This window comes from Schistocerca nitens, chromosome 5, assembly GCF_023898315.1.
Source record: "Schistocerca nitens isolate TAMUIC-IGC-003100 chromosome 5, iqSchNite1.1, whole genome shotgun sequence".
Lineage (NCBI taxonomy): Eukaryota > Metazoa > Arthropoda > Insecta > Orthoptera > Acrididae > Schistocerca > Schistocerca nitens.
In genome coordinates, this window is record NC_064618.1 from 224,385,708 (window position 1) to 224,410,106 (window position 24,399).

Consider the following 24,399-nt stretch of genomic DNA (forward strand, 5'->3'; position numbering starts at 1 on the left):
CGCCTGACAAATGATCAAGGTATTAAATATTATACGATTTGGGTCCATGGAACGAAAACTGATCTAATCTAATCTAATCTAATTAAGAGACGAGTGGAAAGCAACCTCACATTACCCTCGCAACATGGAGGTGGGGTGTCACATCCTCCTTCGAGACAAACAAATTTGAATTGTAACCTTTTTGCATCGGATGTGTAGTTTACGACATATTTCAATGTCTTTCACTCAAATGAACACCTCATATAGTGATGTTAGCATTCACCATAACAAAGGCATGTTGCAGTTGAGGTATTACACACGTTTATGCCCAAAGAGGAACGTTATGTCATTAGTGAAGAGTGAGATAAAAACATGAAAACGATTTAACTAACCCCGGGAACCTGAGCAACCCTGTGGAAGATTGGGTACACAGCCTCAGTGGGAAACAGGGTTAGGGCAGGTGAGAGTGGGAGAAATGGTCCTCCAAACAATAGGTGGCCGAGCGCAGTTCCAAAATCGCTGGCTTGGAAAAAATTATTTTTACTAATAACTTAACAGATAAAGCTGGATGCCTTCACGAAGACGAAATAAACTAAGGAACAAGGATACGAGTAGGAAAACATCAAAGCTGCAGGAAACAGAGAGAGCGGAATGGATGGAAATTGTCAAGGGGGCGAACACGCACTCTGGGTTTTGAAGCCACAACAAGAAGAATAAATTAATTTACCACTCTGTTTATCTTACAAACTTACCTGTTGGTAAGTCTGTGAAATAAGCCACTGCTGCAAAGATGATGAAAATCAAGACAGTAGAGGCATTCAGCATCATTGTCGCCATCCGCACAGGTCGTCGTCGTCCTGCAAACGCACCACAAAAAACGGTCAGCTCTTTATCATCACACTTCTCTGCCTTACTGGTCTCTTCATTAGATGGACCTTGCCGCGTAGGTTTGTATTCAGTTTAAAAGGTGCCAGTACTTCGGAAGGAAAGGTGTCAGGTCCAGATTGTATACCGATTAGGTTCCTTTCAGATTACTCTGATACAATAGCTCCCTACTTAGCAATCATATACAACCGTTCGCTCACCGATAGATCTGTACCTACAGATTGGAAAATTGCGCAGGTCGCACCAGTGTTTAAGAAGGGTAGTAGGAGTAATCCATCGAACTACAGACCTATATCATTGACGTCGGTTTGCAGTAGGGGTTTGGAGCATATACTGTATTCAAACATTATGAATCACCTCGAAGGGAACGATCTGTTGATACGTAATCAGCATGGTTTCAGAAAACATCGTTCTTGTGCAACGCAGCTAGCTCTTTATTCGCACGAAGTAATGGCCGCTATCGACAGGGGATCTCGATTCCGTATTTCTAGATTTCCGGAAAGCTTTTGACACCGTTCTTCACAAGCGACTTCTAATCAAGCTGCGGGCCTATGGGGTATCGTCTCAGTTGTGCGACTGGATTCGTGATTTCCTGTCAGGAAGGTCGCAGTTCGTAGTAATAGACGGCAAATCATCGAGTAAAACTGAAGTGATATCAGGTGTTCCGCAGGGAAGCGTCCTGGGACCTCTGCTGTTCCTGATCTATATAAATGACCTGGGTGACAATCTGAGCAGTTCTCTTAGGTTGTTCGAAGATGATACTGTAATTTACCGTCTAGTAAGGTCATCCGAAGACCAGTATCAGCTGCAAAGCGATTTAGAAAAGATTGCTGTATGGTGTGACAGGTGGCAGTTGACGCTAAATAACGAGTTCCAAAAGAAATCCGTTGTAATTCGATTACTCGATAAATAGTACAGTTCTCAAGGCTGTCAATTCAACTAAGTACCTAGGTGTTAAAATTACGAACAACTTCAGTTGGAAAGAGCACATAGATAATATTGTGGGGAAGATGCAACAAGTCCACTAAAGAGACAGCTTACACTACACTCGTTCGTCCTCTGTTAGAATATTGCTTCGCGGTGTGGGATCCTTACCAGGTGGGATTGACGGAGGACATCGAAAGGGTGCAAAAAAGGGCAGCTCGTTTTGTGTTATCACGTAATAGGGGAGAGAGTGTGGCAGATATGATACGCGAGTTGGGATGGAAGTCATTAAAGCAAAGACGTTTTCCGTCGCGGCGATCTATTTACGAAATTTCAGTCACCAATTTTCTCTTCCGAATTTTGTTGAGCCCAACCTACATAGGTAGGAATGATCATCAAAATAAAATAAGAGAAATCAGAGCTCGAACAGAAAGGTTTAGGTGTTTGTTTTTCCCGCGCGCTGTTCGGGAGTGGAATGGTAGAGAGATAGTATGATTGTGGTTCGATGAACCCTCTGTCAAGCACTTAAATGTGAATTGCAGAGTAGTCATGTAGATGTAGATGTAGCCCTGGCTAGTGGTCAGCTTGGATACGGGTATCCGCGGTTATATGTGCTGATATCTGCAGCAATAACTACTTTGCGGATAAAAGCTTCTGTCACTGATGTTATTCACAGTTATTTCTGTTGATATTCACAATAACAATTACATTGTGGTTATAAGATAAAGAAGAGTGTCAGATTTACAAGGTCCAGTCACATTAATGTGACCCCACCTGTGTTCCATTAATGTGACCCCGCCTGTGTTCGACGTCAAAGTGCAAGAACCTCTCACACAAGGCAGATGGCAGCACTATCAGAGAAGGGGGTACATAAAGTACGTCGGGCGTACACGGACAACAGCAGAGTCGTTGTCGTAATGCAGAAATGGAGCGATTTATCTGGCGTCGAAAAGGGCATGATCACTGGCTTTTGGCTCAAGGGTGGAAGCATTTCCGAAACGACTAAGTTGGTAAACCGTTCGCCTGTCGCATTGGTTGAAGTATACCGTGCATGGCAAAATGGCGCTAACCAAAACCGGCGTCGAAACAGCTGTGGTGCACAACGGGCCATAGATGAAACAGTCGAACGACGGTTACGGAGATGTTTACAGAGGAACAGACATGCAACTGTTGAGCAACTGACCCCCAGATCATCCAAGGGGTTCTCAACAGTGTTTCCTCAACAACTGTTCAGAAAACATTGCTGTGTATGAGCCTCTGCGCTTGGTTCATGTACCCATGCTGACTGCTGCTCATCAGCAACGAAGCCTGAAATTTGAGCGCCAATGCCACAACTGGACGTCCACTGAGTAGCGACAGGCGGCTTTTTCAGGTGAGTCACGTTTTATGCCCCATCGAACTGAAGGGAAACACGCTGCAACAATTATCAGAAGGGTCCACGCAGGAGGAGGGAGCATTATGGTCCGGGGAATGTTTTCGTGACATTCCGTGAGTGATTTCGTCATTATGGAAGGTTGTACTGCTTGCCTCCTGGAGCATGTGATGTAACAAAATAAAAGTGATGTTATTCAATGGAAAAGTTGGACTTTGAGATTTCGCTTACTGTTTTATCAATCACAATTGGCGTGAGAATCATGGATTGACCATTGTCATAAAATATTGCATTATGAAATGTGAATAGTCTTTACTTGCAGTTTCTCGTGGCTTGAAGCAGTCACAGCTAGCGTGCTATTGATTAAGAAATTACATTATTGTCTTTCTAATTACTTCACGATCGTAGATACGATCATACCCGGTCGTGAAGTTATTCTTATGACAAAACAATTGCCTAAGGGACCAAAAAGTTCTTAAGGGCGCAAAAACAACTATAACATCACACAAAAGGGAAATTCAATATTAAAGCTGATGCAAGAAGACGATAAAACAGTTTTCTTTTTGTCAATGTAACACGCACATTGGACTGCTGATCTTGGTGTCTGTAATCTTAGCAAAATGCATAATTAAAATGAAAATAATACTGAGGAGATGATAGGAATCAGCACTGCTAAATGATTCAGTATTCCCAGAACAAATATTTATTATAACTAAAACATATATCGTACCTTAAGGTTAGTACTACAATGACGGTAGATTTTTATGTCCGTTTCATGTCCATTGAGCGCTCTTTTATATACCCATTGCCGTCTTGAGTCGCTTGTACGTCGTCACGATAAGCTATAACAGTTCTTCTTTTTACACTTCACTCAAACTTAGACATAACACATTTTTATACATTTAGTAAAAATTAGATCAGACTGCCACAAATCTGCGTCCGACTTACTTAAGAAAAACAGTACAAGTGTTTAGCGCTCAAGGCTTCATTTGTTCTCCAGCGAACAAAATTGTGAAGGAGCGCATATCTATCCGTATTTTTCTGTTATGTTACCGCCCAAAGACGACGAATTACTTTATTTAGGAAATTCCACCGTCGCTATGCGACGCCTTATTATACGTTAATCATTCTTTATAAACAAGTATTTGCCTTCTGGCTGAAAGAATTAACTATTTTCTGTTTTAATGAAGCCAAAAATAGCGAATATCACAAGCAGACACTTGTGCGATAAACTTTCGGGAAAGCGAACATCATTTACCACGAAAAACTTCGTTAAGAGTTATAAAGTGTCAAAAACTTATAATGACGAACTTTCTTTGCAAAAGAATTATTAAAAATATTAATTAAATGTGTTGTGACCTACAAAGAACTGTTATACGGGAAACTAATATCTATGCCAGAGTTCCGTCCTGTGAATGTGTTTGTGGGACAGCATGGCACCAATGCTGACCAATCAGCAGCAAGTAGTAGTAGTAGCTTTATTCATCCGTAGATCTCTTTTTACAAGGATATGGGACATGTCAAAATATTTACAAATTTAGATAAATTTAAAGTAATCTAATTCGTATAGACATATATTTACAGACTTCTACCATTATTATTATTATTATTTATTCGTATAACATTTTTTATCAAACCCCTATTCTGTTTTAGCTAAGTAATCCTTCAATGTATAAAATGTATTGCATAACAGGTACTTTTTAGCTGCCTTTTTAAATAAGTGTGTTTTGGCAATTTCTTTAATCTCTTTGGGTAATTTATTGTACAGTTTTATTCCTTGGTAGAAAATGCTGTTTTGAGTTTTATGTGTATTTTTTCTTGGTAAATGTAAGCTGAGTCTATCTCTTGTTGCACGGTCATGGACAGAGCTGTTTGTGTAGTAATTACCAATGTTATTTTTGATGTGTACAACTGACTGGTAAATGTATTCACACGGAGCAGTTAAAATCCCCAGTGTTCTGAACAGATCCTTACAATGAGCTCGACTAGTATTTTTGGTTATTATTCTTATGGCTCTTTTCTGGAGTTTGAAAATTGTGTTCATATTTTGTGCATTTGTTCCCCAAAAAAGAATTCCATAGCTAAGAACTGAGTGTACATATGAATAATATGTAACTAAAAGACACTGCATGGATTCTAAGGGCATTGCATGCTGATGACATTCTTTTTGCAAGTACATTTGTGTGTTCACACCTCTTCAACTGAGAATCAATATTCATTCCTAGAAATTTTGCATTTGTTACACAGTCTATAGAGGTGCCATCTACATTTAATTTAACATTGTCATTTTTCCTCTTCAAACTGAAATTCGTGGCATTAGTTTTCTTTATGTTCAATGTCAAATGGCTCTGAGCACTATGGGACTTAACTACTGAGGTCATCAGTCCCCTAGAACTTTGAACTACTTAAACCTAACTAACCTAAGGACATCACACACATCCATGCCCGAGGCAGGATTCGAACCTGCGACCGTAGCGGTCGCGTGGTTCCAGACTGTAGCGCCTAGAACCGCTCGGCCACTCCGTCCGGCTGTTCAATGTCACTTTAGTATTTAAGTGTTAAGCTTTTTCTGAGACTGAATATTACTAAAGAAGGGGCTGGCATGTGCACTTTTTAAGTTGCAAGAATGTTTCTGGCACGCTTCTGACCACACAAATTTAACACTTTATTTACGTAACAGGTTAAGAGGATTGGAAATCTGGACAGCATTGGAAATAAATTACACATAGTAATTTACTTTGCCCAGGAACGACTATAGCTCGCTGAGGTTCTTGGGAGGTGATTACGTCCACATGATCCTCTTTAGGTGTGAGCTCCTCTTTTATTGCCCCAGGTACTTTACGCTTAGATCAAAGAAACTAGATTTGTCGCGACGATAGTGCAGACCAGCTGAGACATCATCTGTAGGTGATGTAGGTGCTTCTTCCGTGTGGCCCTGGTGATCAGCATGTCATCTAAATAATTAACACTGTTGGGGATGCCTTGGATTAGTATCGCCGAAATGTCATGAACGCCGACTCCTAATGGCAACCAGTTATAAAGATAATTGCCAAATGGTATATTAATCACTGAAAAGTGTTTCATGTGATCAATTGAAGGGAGACGTCAGCGTGTTCTGTCTGAAAAATAATTGCCTCCAGTCAATTTTATATACAATTGCTCCAGCCTAGAAACTGGATACAAATCGACATTTGCTCGAGAATTAATGACAGACTTAAATTCACTACAAATCCTAAGTGGTCCATTCAAATTCTTAACCTCGATTGTGGGTGCTGCCCGTTGGCTAGACGATACCGGGTATGTTAAGAATCTATCTAGTTCTGCTTTACTGTGATCATACATGGCGAAATGCACTGCACATGCTGTACAAAACTTAGGCACTGCTGATTGCTTGGAAAATCAGTTGGACAGCCCAATGTAGGTTCAAGCAGTCACTTACACTGCGCACATTAGGCATCAAGGTCCGTGAATGATATAATAGTTGAAACCAGATTAAAGTGGTCTTGAATTTGGAAACCAGAAAGCATAAAAATGTTTGTTTTCCTCCATGAATTGATTACTAGCAGAGTTAGTTGCCGAGCTACATTTTTATACTTAGCTTGGACTATTATATGAAGGGTCGGTGGAAAAAAAACCAGGTAACACTTTTTTTTCGAAATTGAGTTATTGCTATAGGTCGATTCAGACCGATCGTACGCGTCTGTTGAGAGGCTAAAACTGAAAAAAATACTCGCGAGTCCAGAGGTACTACCACTCAAAGTTTTCCAGAAAGTGGAAGAAAACCAGGTAAGTCAATTTTTCAGGGGAAAGAAGCAGGCAAGTCACTGGTGACTCATCTAGCTACGAGAGGGCAGAGCAAACAGAATTCTGATGCAATCGGTCCCTCCAGTAAATGGGAGGGAAGGAAGAAGAAAACGATGGTGGCTATCAGGATGGAGTTTGCAAAAAATATATGTTTGCTAAATACAGCAGCCAATGACGATTACTTTAAGCGGCAACTTTCGGTGTATTCGTTCAGTATCCATGTTCCTGCAACAGGCGAATCATTTCTGTATGTTTATCCTGAATTCATTGCGAAATAGGCGTCATTCCTTCTTCACTTCGTGACTCATGCTTTGAATGAGGACACTGACTCTGCTGGTGGTCAAAATTAAAACTTCGCCGTTTTCCCATTCATTCATTATGTAACGATGATCAAACTAGTGGCTTCATAATATAAAAATTACATTCCTTGAAGATGGATTATGGAACGCAAAGGCAGTGATGGAAACACCTGCGGATATCAACGAAATGATCGAAGAATCGAGATGTAAGTGAAAGGGTACAGTACCGCCCAACATTGAAAATAGGTACGAAATTCTTGTCAGAACAACACATTTTTTGTGTAAAAGTAACTCAATTTCAATTAATACAGCGAAGCCAGATACCAGTGTGGGAAAGAATGACAATTTATTTATTTAATTGATCACATGTGCACTCCCTCAAAATAAATCCCTACATCCAGTTTGGTGAGATCTGTGAAATGAATGAATGTATGGTCGTCTGCTAACCACAGATAGTGAATCGGAATATATGATCATCTTTGAGTCGATCCTTTGGCTACCTTTGGTGAGATCAAAGAGATGGAAGTTACCAGAGCTTTGGAGCGTCTGAAATGTGGCTGACCAATAAGGTAGCAAGGTGCTTCTCCCACTTCGACAGAGGTGCGAGAGAACCGGAATACGGCCATGTTTCGGCACTCTGGCGCTGAACCTTCTGCTGTAAAGACCTGTTTTTTTGTTGTGCTCTGTAATGAAAGTGTGGAGGCATGGTATGGATGTGGAATATTTAAGAGTAGTTAGAACTAATCATTTCTCTTTCCCAGGAACTTTTGTGGGGAAAATTACAAAGTGAGGCAGGTAATTTTAAGGGGATTGTAGTAAACCAACGGTCACAATGAGCCCACGTGTAGTTATAAGTTGAGATACTAGCGTGTGTACAATAAGCTGAAATATTTAAGAATTAATAGCGTGTGTACAATAAGCTGAAATATTTAAGAAATACCGTGTGTATCGTAAGTTGAAGTATTTAAGAAATATCATTCCGTGTGACGCTAAATTTAAACTCTGAGAGAGAATCAAGGTGAGTCGGCCGTTTTTCCAGCAACGCCACTTGGCTTGCATTGCACAGGAAGACGTGCGTTTATCTCCAGAGTTCACAGTAGGAAAGTAGAATTACAAAGTGGGGCAGTGTCGTGTGAAACTGGGATAGATATTGATTGAAGTGGGAAAGCGGAAAGTGATGATGTTGTAACAGTCCTCTGTGTTGTATTTCATATTGTTGTGTTGTATATGTCATGTAATTTGGGTATGTGTGTTTTGCATGGGGGTAGCAAGGTAATTTCGAAAGATTTGTGGGTATGCCTGTTCCTTCTGTATCGCTCGATCTGGAGGAAAGTTTCGTGAGGATGATTGTGAGAGGCGAAGTGTGAGGTATAATAAAAGATCCACCATCCGATCCAGGGAGTGCACTGTTGCGGTAAATAGATTACGAGACCATAGTATAGAGATTCACTAACGTAAAGCCATGCCCTCTGGGCGGAATTTCTCATGTGATTTTGTTGTAGGTTGTAGAATTTGTGTGTTTAGGAATAAATCAGTTAGTGAATAGAAAGAGATTGGTGGCCTTTTTCATTAAATTGTATGTTGTCATAATGTCCCGAATATATATAAAAGCCGTTAAATCAAAGACAAAAAGTAAATGTGGTATTGCCAGTGCGTAGTGTGCAGTCAGAGTTCTATAAATCACTGATAGTCAGATGCGTGTTTCCGTTGCGTATTATTCATGCAGGAGGATAATTTGTAACTAAATAGTAAGATACGAGAATTCATGTTGCTCGATAAATTAAGGAAGAATCCACTCGCCTGGCAAACCACTCATCTTGCAGGCCTGACTGCTTGATGCCACAGTATGAGAAAGGCAAGTGGGTGCCTCTCATAATTTCGACCCTGCCAGGATTATTGCTGTTAAGATTCTTTTTATTTTTTGATGGAATATATTGTGATAGCGCTAAGAAGTAAAATTTTTTTTGTTTGCAATTTCTTTCTGGATTGGTGAGGATCTTTTATTTTTTTTAATTGCTATATCTTACAAGGCTGGAAGATCGTGGTATAATTTTTTTTGCGTAATGTCCGTAGTAACTAGGTCGCAGTCTAAAAGTGTAGTCACCATGGAGAATAGCGATTCTGGCGTGAACGTAGCAGTGCAGCAGGAAGTAGCTGTTGACCATGTGTTAACGAGCGAGAAAGACAAACACTCGGAAGGGGTTGAATTGTTCACTGGACCGCTCCTGGGTGATCCTTTATGCGGCGGGCTTTGTCCTCAAACGCGGGCCTTTCCCGACGACGCGGGCGAGCCGAGATTAGGACAGGTATGCAATGAAAGTGCAGCTACTCTTAGCGAGGCTACGGTTTCACAGGCGAACGAGGTGAGCGCGTCGAAAGTTGCAAATGACGATATGATGCTACAGTTGTTACAGAGTTTGGTGAGAGATAATAAGGAGAGAGATAGGAAGAATGAGGAGAGAGATAGGGAGAATAAGGAAAGATTAGATAGAGATAATAAGGAAAGAGATAGGGAGGCTAAGGAGAGACATAGGGAGTTGATGGAAATGATGGACGCGATGTGTAAAGATAGTGAGGAAAGTATGGAGGCATTGGATAAGGGAAATAAAGAGGCAATGAGGAAGGTACACTCTGTTACCGATGAGCGTCTGCCCGCAGTTAATAATCGCTTAGATGAGGGGGAGAAGAATCTGGGTGCGTTGAAGCAAGTAGGTGACGCAGTGAAAGAAAAAGATAATAATTTGGAGGTACAAGTATATGCAATAGAGAGTGATACTACTGAGCGTAGGGACGTGTTGCCAGGTGAGCGAATCAAAGAGGTAGTGGTCAGAGAGAATACGATTAGTGCAGATGCAGAAAAGATCAGTACAAGAGGCGAGACAGGTTCTAACAGTACGCAGCGAGAGGTTTGTGCCGATCAGGAGGAGATACGACCACCATTACAGTTTAAAGAGGCACAATTAGAAACAAATAGGAAACATGGGGAAGAACTAGCACAGTTGCAATTAGCGTGCAGAAGCGAAGGTGAAACACCACCAAGTAGATTGCAGGAGGAGAGTGAGATAAACTCAAAAGGCGAAAATAGGCAGAAAGAGGAAGACGAATTCAGAGAGTCAGAAGAACGGTTGTGTCAGATAAAACAGGTGGCAGACCCAACTGGGTATAGTCCAAGGCTGTCTCAGTTTCAAGATTCATTACCTTCATCGAGGGGACTGCTCCGCAAAACGAAGTTTGTGTATAACTATTTGAGGGACGAGGCTAGAGCGAAAATGCAGGAAGTTATTAAAGATTGTAGTAGCTACAAGATGTTTTGTGACAAATTTTTAAATGAATTCTGGTCGAAAAGTAAGCAGGACCAGGTTAAGCAAAGCATATTGATGATGCCAAATTGTAACGAAGGTGGTATAAGAGATCCAGTGTCGTGCTATCAGGAAATGCTGAGACGAAACAGGTATTTGGATGTGCCATACGAAACTGGGGAGCTCTTTAGGATCTGTATAACGAAGTGGCCAGTGAAATTGAGCAGAGGTATAGCGATGGCAGGCAGAGGCTTAGACGATTCCGCGTCATTTCAGCACTTGTTACAAGGATTGGGTAATGAGAGCAATATCGTGAACGGAGACACGACTCATAGGTCAGTTAGTGTCGAGGGTAGGAACGGCAGAAACTGTCAGAATGACAGGAGAGCATGGAATCCAGGCATTTCATTCTTGTCATAATGGATTCAAGAATAGGAGAAACTAATCCAACATATCAGCCCTTAATATCTTGCTCTTAAAACACATGCAGCTGGCACTGAAAATTGTCTATGTAGCAGACAAACTCAACTAATATGTAGGAATGCAAATACCATACTTCTGATCAGAGAATAAAAGGGCAGTAATGGAATCTGTTAGGCTGGTATCTCAGTAAAATTTGCAAATTTTTATTTCGAACAGTAAAGTAAAAGAAATGTTATGTAATAATGCCAATGAGTCCAGTTTAATTAGTGTGATTTGACTATGGCAGGTGCTAAACACGTAATGTAAGAAGTAAACATTGGGATCGAAGTTTTTAAATTAGATGCCATCTGATCTATAGTATGTCATTGTCGTGGTGACAGCTATAATGAAGTGCTGTGTATGGTTGTTCGGAATCTGGTGTTAGTGAAAGAGGCCACTAGCACCAAAGTTACTAACACTTGGGCTGCCCAATTCTCCCAGCTTGTATATTCTCTGCACACATTTAATTTTCGTGTAAGCACATATTCCTAACTAGCGAATTCTTTATTGTGTATAGTGGACCATTCAGAGTGAGGCGGATTGTCCATGAAAATGCTGTATTGATTGAGACGATCAAAGGAAAACAATCGTGTGGGCTTCATCACATTTCTAACATCAAATTATGGAAAAGTTAAGGATAGATCTAAAGTAGGCGATTTATGGTAAATAGTGTATTTATTTGTGGTGTGTAACGTTGTGCAGGGTCAAATCGAACGTAAGAATTTTCAGGCGGGATGTCAGGAAGTATGACGGAATAGACTGGTCAAATGAGTCATGAACAGGAGTCGACAGAGTGGTGTATGTACGTATTTTTTGTCATATGAATGAGGATCAAGCAGAAACGACGTGATGATTAATGAGTGAATAAAGATGGTAGATAGAGAAGCGACGTGATAAATAGTAGTGGATAAAGGTGGTATATGAGGAGAAGCGACGTGAAGCAAGGTGATTAATAAAGAGAGATTCGACGTGATGAAACAGTGGTAAATAAAGGTGAGTAGAATTGAATAATGTGGAGATGTCTTAGATGTATGTTACAGAGAGGCCTGTGTATGCTGCGATAGAGATTGATGCCAATGGCGAAGGAAGACCAGGAAATGATGGAGTAATGGACGGACGGAGAGCCGAAATACGAATGAAGAGATGAGGACAACTGCACAATGTGAAAGGACGTAAAGGGAGTATGAGACCCAGATGGTGAACGTTGTGGAACACTGACGTAAGATGTAATATAAGTGTAGATCTAATTCTTACCATAAAATATGCTATTTTGCAAAAATAATATTTTTTGTTGTTGTTGAAGCCTGGTACCAGTATAACTAATTAAAACGGTACCAAGAATGTGTACAGTTATTTTTGCAGGTTGATTAATTTGTGTATTTTTGTTCTTAGATGAAATGTCGCGATTCTAAGTTGATATTTAGCTTAAAGTGAATGCAGAGGTAAGCCGATGGAGAGAGGTGCCAGAGTGAAAGGACGAATTCGGAGACTGGAATGCAATCTCCGAAACAGCATCATGTGTTATGTGGTTGAGTATAAGGGAGCAAAGGTATGGTATGTTGTCGTGAGTGTGGTGGTGTTAAGGTTAGCTGACTTCTAGACCTATTCTGTTAGTGTATTAATGGATTGAATGAGAGGGAAAATGTGATGTCTGGTGAGTGAGAGTCGTAGAGTAGTGTGATCAATGCGCACACTCCTGCAAAGGGGATGCTACCGATTCGTAACCAAAACATTATTATGTATTGTTTGATTTGGATGAACCTCGATGGCAGGTCAGGATCTGACATCATGTGGATGGTTCATACGTGTCCTAGAAATGTTGTTATATATAATAAAATGTAAAATAGGTAAAGAGATACTGATTTCAGTCTGTCACAAGCACAAAGGTGCATTGTATGTTGTAGATTTAGAGTCATCAGTTTCTAAAATGTTTGTTGTGTTAGGATGTTAAAGTAGTTTACTATTTAATAACATGGGGTAGGTAATTGTGAGCCTTGTGGATTATTCTTATTTTTTGTTAGAGCACTTTCAAGGGGTATTAATTTCAGTCTGTCACAAGCACAAAAGTTCATTGTATATTGTAGTTTTAGAATAAACAATTTCGAACACTTTCACTGTGATAGGATGATAGAGTAGCCTACTATTTGATATTGTAATTATGAGCAGTATAGATTGTTTATTATTCCTTTTGTTTTTTTTTTTTTTTTTTTTTACACTTTCATGTTTTGTATGAGGGACGACAGGTACAATGAATAGCACGAGTGTGGGCTGTCTATAGAAAAGAGATAAATGTTGATGTTGTATGTGTAGAAAACTAGGGTGTATAATTTTAATGTAAGAATTTCCTTTTGTCTGTAATGTTGCGAGATGCACGGAAGAGCTGGCTAATTGGGTGTCGTAACGCCCATACCGCTAACGGGCCGAGCTGACGTTGCCTTGGCGACGGGCGACACAGCCGCGGCACTCCCCACTCCACTGTCCGACGAGGTACACTCCACGTGCCCGCTACAGCAGGTCAACGACCTGGGGCGACACGCACGTATCACTGGCCATTCATGAGTTCCGCCACCCTTACGACTGGGGAAGGTATCCCGCGGCAACAGCGGGTGGTTTCTTCTGCTCAACGGCGCACGCAGCGGCGCTACTGCAGAATGGACGAGGCGCGGCAGAGCCCGGCGAGCATTTTTTTTTACCAGCAGCTAATAACTAGTACTGGACTGTGGAGCCGTGAAACAAAATGACTGCGACTTTCCATAATGTGGAAAGTGAAGGACTGGTGTTTCCACGTTGTGAGTGGTGGAAAAGATTTTGTCTTTAGCAAACAGGACGATCGTTTTGTTTTGTCTTGACCACTGAACGGTGGGATCCATAAACTTTTGGCAGTGACTTGTTAAGTGTGCTTTGTGAATTGCATGTGGGACGCTTGATATACTTAAAGAGGACAGTTGTCGTTTGGTGAACAATTATTGTATGAAGACAAGAAACTAGAGTGGGACATTGACATTTGCGTCTGTAGTAGGAGACATTTCTTGAATTGGCGCGGGAATAAGTGCTGTTTGTTGAAACTTACGACTTTTAATTACACCATGAACTGAAAGGACAGAACCGTGGGTAATAGTAGTTGTAGGGCCATTTTTTGGACGAACAGATTCGTGTGGATGGTACTCTGAGAGTGACTATGACATTTGTGTTTAATGAGAGATACAGTTTACTGTTCAGTGAGTGTTCAAAATGCCGAATTGAGTGACTCAAAGACTTTCGTCCGGGTAACCATGGGAGAGCTTTGACACCGAGACAGTGGTTCTAGGAAAACTATCAGCAACCTTTTGACCCCAAGAAAATCACAGAATGAAATGTTTCCGTGTGACTCGCAAGATAGGGAATAATGTATTTGTAATTGTGTAAATGTTTTTTTTATATGTTTCATTCCTGAAGGGACAGCAAGCGTAATTGTATTTTATTAATATTTGTGTTTAGAATAGTTAGTGTTTTTTTTGTTTGTTCTGGGTTATCAAGTTCACGTAGCATGTTTATTAGAATATGTGGTACAATGATGCTTTAATTATAAGCCAGTGGCGTAATACTAACGTAGCGGTTCATGTAGCATTGATCAGTAAGATTGTCACAGGGGACAAGAGTTTGCATTGCACAACAAATATCGGAATTAACTGATGTATTTTGATGTCGTGCATAGTAATAATCTTGTTGGTGTTTTGACTGAAGCCACTTATTTTTATTATCACAGTGGTGATATTTCACATTAAAGTGTAACGAAGGCTAGTCGAAATGCAAGTTCTTGTCGTCTATATGTGTGACAACAGAGAAATGAACAGTAGAGTAAGATAAGGGAGCTACTGGTAGATTCAAGCACTTATTGCTAACTATTTATTGCGAGTATTGATCAAAGTTGATGGACTGACTAGCTCAGCAGCAGGTATTTGTACTGATGGATATAGGATAAGGTTAAACTCACTGTCGAGTAGCTGTGGCAATTGTTTAGGTGATGATAGTTAATGAGGTATGACATGATGTCTTAGACGAACTATATTACGTAACCAGTATGTAACTTGTGGTATATTTCATTGTTTTTCTTCTCAGTTTTTATTTCTCTGTAGGTTTGAGGTATATTTTAGAGTAATGGTATGGAGCCTGACATTCTACGTGTAACTAGTGTACGAATTTTTTTTCTTTTGTTGATTTTGTTTTGTATTTAGACTTTGCTGTGTAAGGGTTTTTACAGCGCAATTTATGAATGTCAGATTACTTGCTCTGTGTTTGGACGGTGAGCTATTTAAAATTTCATGAGTACAATTAGTATTTTTTTTATTTGTTTTAGAATTATTGAAATTTGGATTACTCATAAAATTAACGAAGATCCCAGTAACTAAAGCAAATTTTTATCTCAATATTATTTTTTCATTTCTATGATGTGATGTTTTATTTGTCATGTGGATTGTTATATATTTGTATGTGTACGTTACTCCGGATTGTGGAGAGTTCAATAATGCAACAACTGTCAATAATTTGGTCGTCTATTTGGGGTCACCAGGGGCTAAGGTCTCCTCCTGGTTATTTTGATGAATTGCTACGTTTTTTTAAATACAGTTTTCATAAAAAAAAAATGTTCGGAACTACCCTCGCATTGCAAGGATAGTACCGTGCCATTTTTTTCTGCATGGGTAGCCGGTGGTGAAAGGGTACAGTACCGCCCAACATTGAAAATAGGTACGAAATTCTTGTCAGAACAACACATTTTTTGTGTAAAAGTAACTCAATTTCAATTAATACAGCGAAGCCGGATACCAGTGTGGGAAAGAATGACAATTTATTTATTTAACTGATCACATGTGCACTCCCTCAAAATAAATCCCTACATCCAGTTTGGTGAGATCTGTGAAATGAATGAATGTATGGTCGTCTGCTAACCACAGATAGTGAATCGGAATATATGATCATCTTTGAGTTGATCCTTTGGCTACCTTTGGTGAGATCAAAGAGATGGAAGTTACCAGAGCTTTGGAGCGTCTGAAATGTGGCTGACCAATAAGGTAGCAAGGTGCTTCTCCCACTTCGACAGAGGTGCGAGAGAACCGGAATACGGCCATGTTTCGGCACTCTGGCGCTGAACCTTCTGCTGTAAAGACCTGTTTTTTTGTTGTGCTCCGTAATGAAAGTGTGGAGGCATGGTATGGATGTGGAATATTTAAGAGTAGTTAGAACTAATCATTTCTCTTTCCCAGGAACTTTTGTGGGGAAAATTACAAAGTGAGGCAGGTAATTTTAAGGGGATTGTAGTAAACCAACAGTCACAATGAGCCCACGTGTAGTTATAAGTTGAGATACTAGCGTGTGTACAATAAGCTGAAATATTTAAGAATTAATAGCGTGTGTACAATAAGCTGAAATATTTAAGAAATACCGTGTGTATCGTAAGTTGAAGTATTTAAGAAATATCATTCCGTGTGACGCTAAATTTAAACTCTGAGAGAGAATCAAGGTGAGTCGGCCGTTTTTCCAGCAACGCCACTTGGCTTGCATTGCACAGGAAGACGTGCGTTTATCTCCAGAGTTCACAGTAGGAAAGTAGAATTACAAAGTGGGGCAGTGTCGTGTGAAACTGGGATAGATATTGATTGAAGTGGGAAAGCGGAAAGTGATGATGTTGTAACAGTCCTCTGTGTTGTATTTCATATTGTTGTGTTGTATATGTCATGTAATTTGGGTATGTGTGTTTTGCATGGGGGTAGCAAGGTAATTTCGAAAGATTTGTGGGTATGCCTGTTCCTTCTGTATCGCTCGATCTGGAGGAAAGTTTCGTGAGGATGATTGTGAGAGGCGAAGTGTGAGGTATAATAAAAGATCCACCATCCGATCCAGGGAGTGCACTGTTGCGGTAAATAGATTACGAGACCATAGTATAGAGATTCACTAACGTAAAGCCATGCCCTCTGGGCGGAATTTCTCATGTGATTTTGTTGTAGGTTGTAGAATTTGTGTGTTTAGGAATAAATCAGTTAGTGAATAGAAAGAGATTGGTGGCCTTTTTCATTAAATTGTATGTTGTCATAATGTCCCGAATATATATAAAAGCCGTTAAATCAGAGACAAAAAGTAAATGTGGTATTGCCAGTGCGTAGTGTGCAGTCAGAGTTCTATAAATCACTGATAGTCAGATGCGTGTTTCCGTTGCGTATTATTCATGCAGGAGGATAATTTGTAACTAAATAGTAAGATACGAGAATTCATGTTGCTCGATAAATTAAGGAAGAATCCACTCGCCTGGCAAACCACTCATCTTGCAGGCCTGACTGCTTGATGCCACAGTATGAGAAAGGCAAGTGGGTGCCTCTCATAAGTAATCTTGTTTGACTGTGATCAATGTCAATCGAGAAACAGAAAACACTGTTGGACTCAAAGTATACTGCGAAATGCCCTTTCAAAACTCAGCGTATTAAAATATCATCTGAATCCAACTACTATCGTATGTTGAAATATTAAAAGACCTATCATGGAGGAATGCAGACTGGCTTCGTAAGGACATCATGTCAATGTCAACCAGTGGATGGTCTGTGTGAACTGCCCTTACCTACTTATGGTGGTATGTTTCTTCAGAATTCCTTACTTGTCTAGTGCACGATACCTCTGCAGATATCTTTTGTTCGCGGTAATCTAACACGTTCTTTATTCAAGATCGCTTTTCGGTTTCCAGGCTAAAATATAAAGAATAGCAATGCCTGATGAAGTTTTTCCGTCCTAGTGCTGTGAAGTTCATCAGTCAGCTGTTCCACAGCTAAATATACGTGATAGCGGTACTATTGCTGTATTATCACAACCAGAAATTCGTATCGTCGTGATTATTATGGAATTATGGCGTCTGTTTCGCTTGATTTCCCTGTTTCTTTCCCCTTACAGAGCGACATTTGTCTACATTTCGGGAAATTACTTCATTATGCGAACACTGTGGATGCCAGTAACGCTATTTCCACATTCTTTGCGCTCAAGATGTTTAATTTATGAAATAAAAAGTGTTGGATGTTCTCAGATATTGATGTACTCGCAGTTCAAACATTATAATTGCTTGTACTCGAGTTTCATAAAATTTAACTTCTTTCCCTGGCCCTTCATATAGCTGTGCTGAGGACACTGCAGCTTTGGAGAGCCCACGCGTCAGTATGTGTCCACATTAGTCACAAACGCGGCTGTGCCTGTGTTGATGCGGAAACCTGCCGTTGCTCCATTAATTTCCAGCTAAAACATAACAGGTTCTGCATCCCGTCTGCTGCAGTTAAATGAGCCGGCAGTACGGCTTGCAGCGTACTGATGGCCGTTGTTGAAGTGGCAAGCCAGCCAAGGCTAGATGCCCCGGTTTTTGTCATGCAAAACGAAGCACACGAGAAAGACAGGCCGCGGCGGGGAGCGACTAACTATTTCAGACGCATTTAATAATTCGGGACTGCGGGTTAAATGCACGCAAATTCTCTAAAGCACAAGACAAAATGAGGACCTGTAGTGGGTACCTTCTCAATTAAATATTGATTTCCCGAGCGTCCGGCACGGAGCCGAGCGTTCGCGAAGTGTGGCGGACAAGCCGACTAGTGTGACGTCACAAGTTCGTTACACAGCCCGTAAATCTTGTTGGCCTTGCATGAGAAAAGGTGACGTCACAGAAACCGCAGTGACGTCACTGATGCCGTGGAGCGCAACCTGGACATGATTTGACGGCACGAACTTTTCAGGGACCCCTTAACAACGACAGTGAGGAAACTGCTGCCTCAGCCTCTCCTCGCATTAAGACACGCCAATGACGAATAAAGCGCTTCTGTTTTTGCGCATCTACCAACAATGAGTGCGGACGATCAGTAACTACTGCACTACTGAATCCCGAGTCGTCGGACTACCGGACGAACGGGTGCTCTGTAAATCGGATGTTGGCGCTGACTGGAATTCATCAGTTGATCGCAGAACAGAACGGCGACTACTGTTACTGCTAAGAAAGTCGATACCAGAAGTATCTTGAATTATAGCTGGTGCTGATGCCGTTACTTCGTGAGCTTTGGGAATTTTTAGCACATCGCTCATGTTTGAATAATAATAATGGCCCTAAGCACTATGGGACTTAACATCTGAGGTCATCAGTCCCCTAGACTTAGAACTACTTAAACCTAACTAACCTAAGGACATCACACACACATCCATGCCCGAAGCAGGATTCGAACCTGCGACCCCAGCAGCAGCGCGGTTCCGGACTGAAGCGCCTAGAACCGCTCGGTCACAGAGGCCGGCTGCTCCTGTTTGAATCAAATGAGTCTAAAGTCTTCGCACAAACTTCTCTATCAGAAGCGAGACATACAATAACATAGAATTAACGACTCCACACACGATGCACCGCATTGTTTGCCGGAAAAATCACACTAGCGAGCTAAGCTTAGCAAGTCAGCAACTGATTTATTTATTTATTTATTTATTTATTGTTCCGTGGGACCACATTTAGGAGAAGTCTCCATGGTCATGGAACGAGTCAATACATGAAATTATAACACGATTGTAGAAACAGATGAAATGAAATATAAGAAACATATTCAGGCGACAAGTCGTTAGTTTAAATAAAGAAAATCAAGAATGTAACACTGAAATTTGCTTAATTTTTTAGCTCTTCCAGGAGCTCCTCGATAGAATAGAAGGAGTGAGCCATGAGGAAACTCTTCAGTTTAGACTTAAAAGTGTTTGGGCTACTGCTAAGGTTTTTGAGTTCTTGTGGTAGCTTATTGAAAATGGATGCAGCAGAATACTGCACTCCTTTCTGCACAAGAGTCAAGGAAGTGCATTCCACATGCAGATTTGATTTCTGCCTAGTATTAACTGAGTGAAAGCTGCTAACTCTTGGGAATAAGCTAATATTGCTAACAACAAACGACATTAAAGAAAATACATACTGTGAGGGCAATGTCAAAATTCCCAGACTATTGAATAGGGGTCGACAAGAGGTTTTCGAACTTACACCATACATAGCTCGAACAGCCCGTTTTTGAGCCAAAAATACCCGTTTTGAATCAGAAGAATTACCCCAAAAAATAATACCATATGACATAAGCGTATGAAAATATGCGAAGTATACTACTTTTCGTGTTGAAATGTCACTTATTTCGGATACTGTTCTAATGGTAAATAAAGCGGCATTTAGTTTCTGAACAAGATCCTGAACATGGGCTTTCCACAACAGCTTACTATCTATCCATACGCCTAGGAACTTGAACTGTTCCGTCTCGCTTACAACATGCCCACTCTGTCTGATTAAAATGTCAGTTCTTGTTGAATTGTGAGTTAGAAACTGTAAAAACTGAGTCTTACTGTGATTTAGCATCAAATTATTTTCCACAAGCCACGAACTTATATCATGAACTACATTATTTGATAATGTTTCGATATTACACACGAGATCCTTCACTACCAAGGTGGTGTCATCAGCAAACAGAAATATTTTTGAATCACCTGTAATACTAGAAGGCATATCATTTATATAAATAAGGAACAGCAGTGGCCCCCGCACCGACCCTTGGGGACCGCCCCATTTAACAGTGCCCCATTGGGACTGAACATCATTACCACTCTCAATATTGCGGAGGATTACCTTCTGCTTTCTGTTCTTAAAGTAGGAGGCGAACCAATTGTAAGCTACTCCCCTTACTCCATAATGTTCCAACTTCTGCAGTAATATTTTGTGGTGAACACAGTCAAAAGCCTTCGTTAAATCAAAGAAAACACCTAACGTTCGCAACCTTTTATTTAATCCGTCCAGAACCTCACAGAGAAAAGAGACTATAGCATTTTCAGTTGTTAAGCCATTTCTAAAACCAAACTGTACATTTGGCAGCAAATTATGTGAATTTAAATGCTGCAGTAACCTTGTATATACAACCCTCTCGATAACTTTAGCAAACACCGATGGCATAGAAATAGGTCTATAATTGTCAACATTATCCCTGTCTCCCTTTTTATAAAGTGGCTTCACTACCGAGTACTTTAATCGGTCAGGAAACCGACCACTCCTAAAGGAAAAGTTACAGATATGGCTAAGTACTGAGCTAACATACGTGGAACAATACTTCAGTATTCTGCTAGATACCCCGTCGTATCCATGAGAGTTCTTGGTCTTTAGTGATTTAATTATTAACTCAATCTCCCTCTTGTCAGTATCATGGAGGAGCATTTCAGGTAACAGTCTCGGAACACTTTTTTCTAAGAGCGCTATATGATTCCCTGTTGGGACTAGGTTTCTATTTAGTTCACCTGCTGTATTCAGAAAGTGATTATTAAGTACTGTACATATATGCGACTTATCAGTAACACGGACATCCCCACTACGCACTGATTCTATATTCTCGATCTGTCTCTGCAGACCAGCCACTTCCTTTACGACTGACCATATGGTTTTAATTTTATCCTGAGACTTAGCTATTCTATCTGCATACCACATACTTTTTGCCTTCCTAATAACTTTTTTAAGCACCTTACAATACTGTTTGTAATGGGCTGCTGCATTTAGATTGTGACTATTTCTAACGTTTTGATATAATTGCCACTTTGTTCTAGAAGATATTCTTATCCCTTTAGTCAGCCACCCAGGCTGCCTGTTTGTGCTAGTACCCTGTTTTGAACGTTCTAACGGAAAGCAACTTTCAAAGAGCACGAGAAAAGTCTTGAGGAAAGCATTATATTTATCGTCTACTGTATCAGCACTATAAACATCTTGCCACCCTTGTTCCTTGATAAGGTTTACAAAAGTCTGTACAGCAACTGGATCAGCTTTCCTAAAAAGTTGGTAGCTATATTTAACATGTGTTGCAGCACAAAAATCTTTTAGACTTAAATTTGTGCATCATGATCTGAAAGGCCATTCACCTTTTTGCTAACAGAATGCCCTTCTAATAATGAGGAATGAACAAAAATATTGTCTATGGTTATTCTACTGTTCCCTTGCACTCTCGTTGGAAAGAATACGGTTTGCATAAGATTATATGAATTAAGGAGGTCTACCAGCATCCTTTTCCTTGCACAATCACTTATACAATTAATATTGAAGTCACCACATATAACTAACTTTTTGTATTTCCTATAAAGTGAACCAAGAACCTCCTCTAGCTTTAGCAAAAATGTTGTGAAATCGGAGTCTGGGGATCTATAAATAACAACAGTAAGAAGTTTAGCTCCACTAAATTTAACCACACCTGCACAACATTCAAACACCTTTTTAGTGCAGTACTTTGAAACATCAATTGACTCAAATGGGATACCGTTTTTCACATACATGGCTACTCCCCCACACCGCAAAGAGCTCCTAGAAAAGCTGCCAGCCAGCCTGTATCCTGGTAAAGGAAGCCTCTGAATTATCTCCTTATTTAAGAAGTGTTCAGATATACCAATAATTTCAGAGTCAACATCTATAAGCAGTTCACTAACTTTATCTCTAATACCTTGTATATTTTGATGAAATATACTAATTCCCTCATTAATCGGATTCCCAAGCTTTGTAGAAAGTGGTTTCTTTGTTAGAGAGACTTCCCTTAAGCAGGAATACCTATCAGCTGACTTCAATCTAAAAAAGGTACTGCTCTAACACCCACAACTACCGGAATTTTCCCATGAGTGATCCCACCACCCCCACCTATGCTGTCACCTATAAGTTTTGCCAACCTCCCCTTCCCATACCTGTTGAGGTGCAGGCCATGTCTAGTGAAACCCGTCCTGCTGATAGACTCCACCGACACCACTGAAATGTGACTCATGCCTTCTGTCATCAGCGCACCCCCAAGTCTCTTGTTATTACGCCTGACGGCTGTATTAAGATGAGGCCGATCGTGACGCTGAAACAGTTCCACGAAATGCACATTCGTGTTGCCAGTCTGAGTGGCTATCTTTTCCAGGTCACCATCTATGTCATACTCCTCATCCCTATCAATACTATTACCAGCCCCACCCACAATCACTACCTGATCGTCTTTAGTAAAATCCCTACATAACCCCCCTATGTTGAAAGTCACCTGAGCCAATCCTGCATTAGGCTTTACAATGCTGGTGACTTGGTACTCACTCCCCAAAACTTCCTGCAACTGCTGGCCTACACCTCTACCATGAGAACTACCTAACAGCAGAACCTTCTTCTTTCTCTTAGACTTTGCAACTGTCCTAGCCACCGTAACTGCTGAGGTCTGCTGCATACTTCCTACATCTACAGCTACTAGAGATTCCTCTCCACTAGACTCCGACAGTTGGTCATATCTATTACAAACACCAATAGTAAAACTATCTGAAAATCTCCTTCTCCTAGCAGATCTCTTGCCAACAGCCAGCTCCCATTCCCCAACCCCCTTCTCCCTCCTCATCCTATCTAGCTCCTCCTGTGCGTTTTTCAACTGCACCTGAAGGGCACAGATCTTACGCTCCTGCTCCTCTATCAACTTACTCTTGCTACATAACCTGCAGTTCCAGGAGAGGATCTCACCAGAATGCCCACTGGCTTCCCCACTGCATTCCCCCCAGTGAAAATACTTCGAACAAGTCTCACACCGCAATCCACTGCTCACGAACCTACGGCAAAGCCCACACTTCTCACTCATGGTAAAATTTTACAATTATTGAAACAAGAAAACAACTTTATCTAAGTTCCGCTACTACAATAAGATGTTAAAAACTGGCTACAATAATCACAAACTTGCTCTACAAGGGAAGTAACTACTATTATTGACAGTATTAATCAACAACAAATGAGAATATAACAAAATACTAACACAGAAAGAAAATCAAACGTCTAATGACAGTAACGAAACTGAAAGTAGTTCGCAAAAATTTCTTCTGAAGTTATTTCACCGGAAAACACCAAGAACACCGGTTGAAGACTACTAAAGTTCCTAAATAAACTACTATACACAAACAATTAATTAGTACTTAGCTTTCGATGCGCCGCTACAGCTGCAACTGGTCAGCGCGGAATGTAAACACGGGTAAGAGGTTAAGTTGCTCGATACGAAACACTCACAAATATCAGGCCACAACACAAGAAATGCAGAGGTGAATGAAGAAACCACTAATAAGTCACTTATATAGTAAATATTATCACAAAAACAGTTAAAATATATATCTGAAACCTAAAAATAGATGAAAACTTAGCGAGCGATCTCACACGCAGTCACGCGCTTATGACGTCACACCAAAGACCAATCCAACGAGTCAACTGATGCTGCATAGCGCTGCCTAGGTTCCTTAACATTTTGATTAAATTTGAACATAGATGCAATTACGTGCTTTTGGTGATTGTAATAGTCGATCAGCAAACCATAAACAGCAGAAAAGCTGTAACTACAAGTATCTGAGAATAGGC

At 40.5% G+C, this 24,399-nt stretch overlaps 1 protein-coding gene across 2 annotated transcripts in view; it reads right to left on the minus strand.

Annotated features, from left to right (window-relative positions):
* The window catches only part of LOC126260840 (peptidoglycan recognition protein 1-like), a 66,886-nt gene that overhangs the window by 31,347 nt on the left and 11,140 nt on the right, over positions 1-24,399 (minus strand). Inside the window, exon 2 of one of the 2 annotated variants that reach the window (XM_049958241.1) lies at positions 732-836. The exons of the other annotated variant lie outside the window; for it this stretch is intronic. Coding sequence (XP_049814198.1) covers positions 732-836 — 105 coding nt within the window. The remainder of the gene's footprint in view (positions 1-731; positions 837-24,399) is intronic. 2 annotated transcript variants of the gene reach the window in all.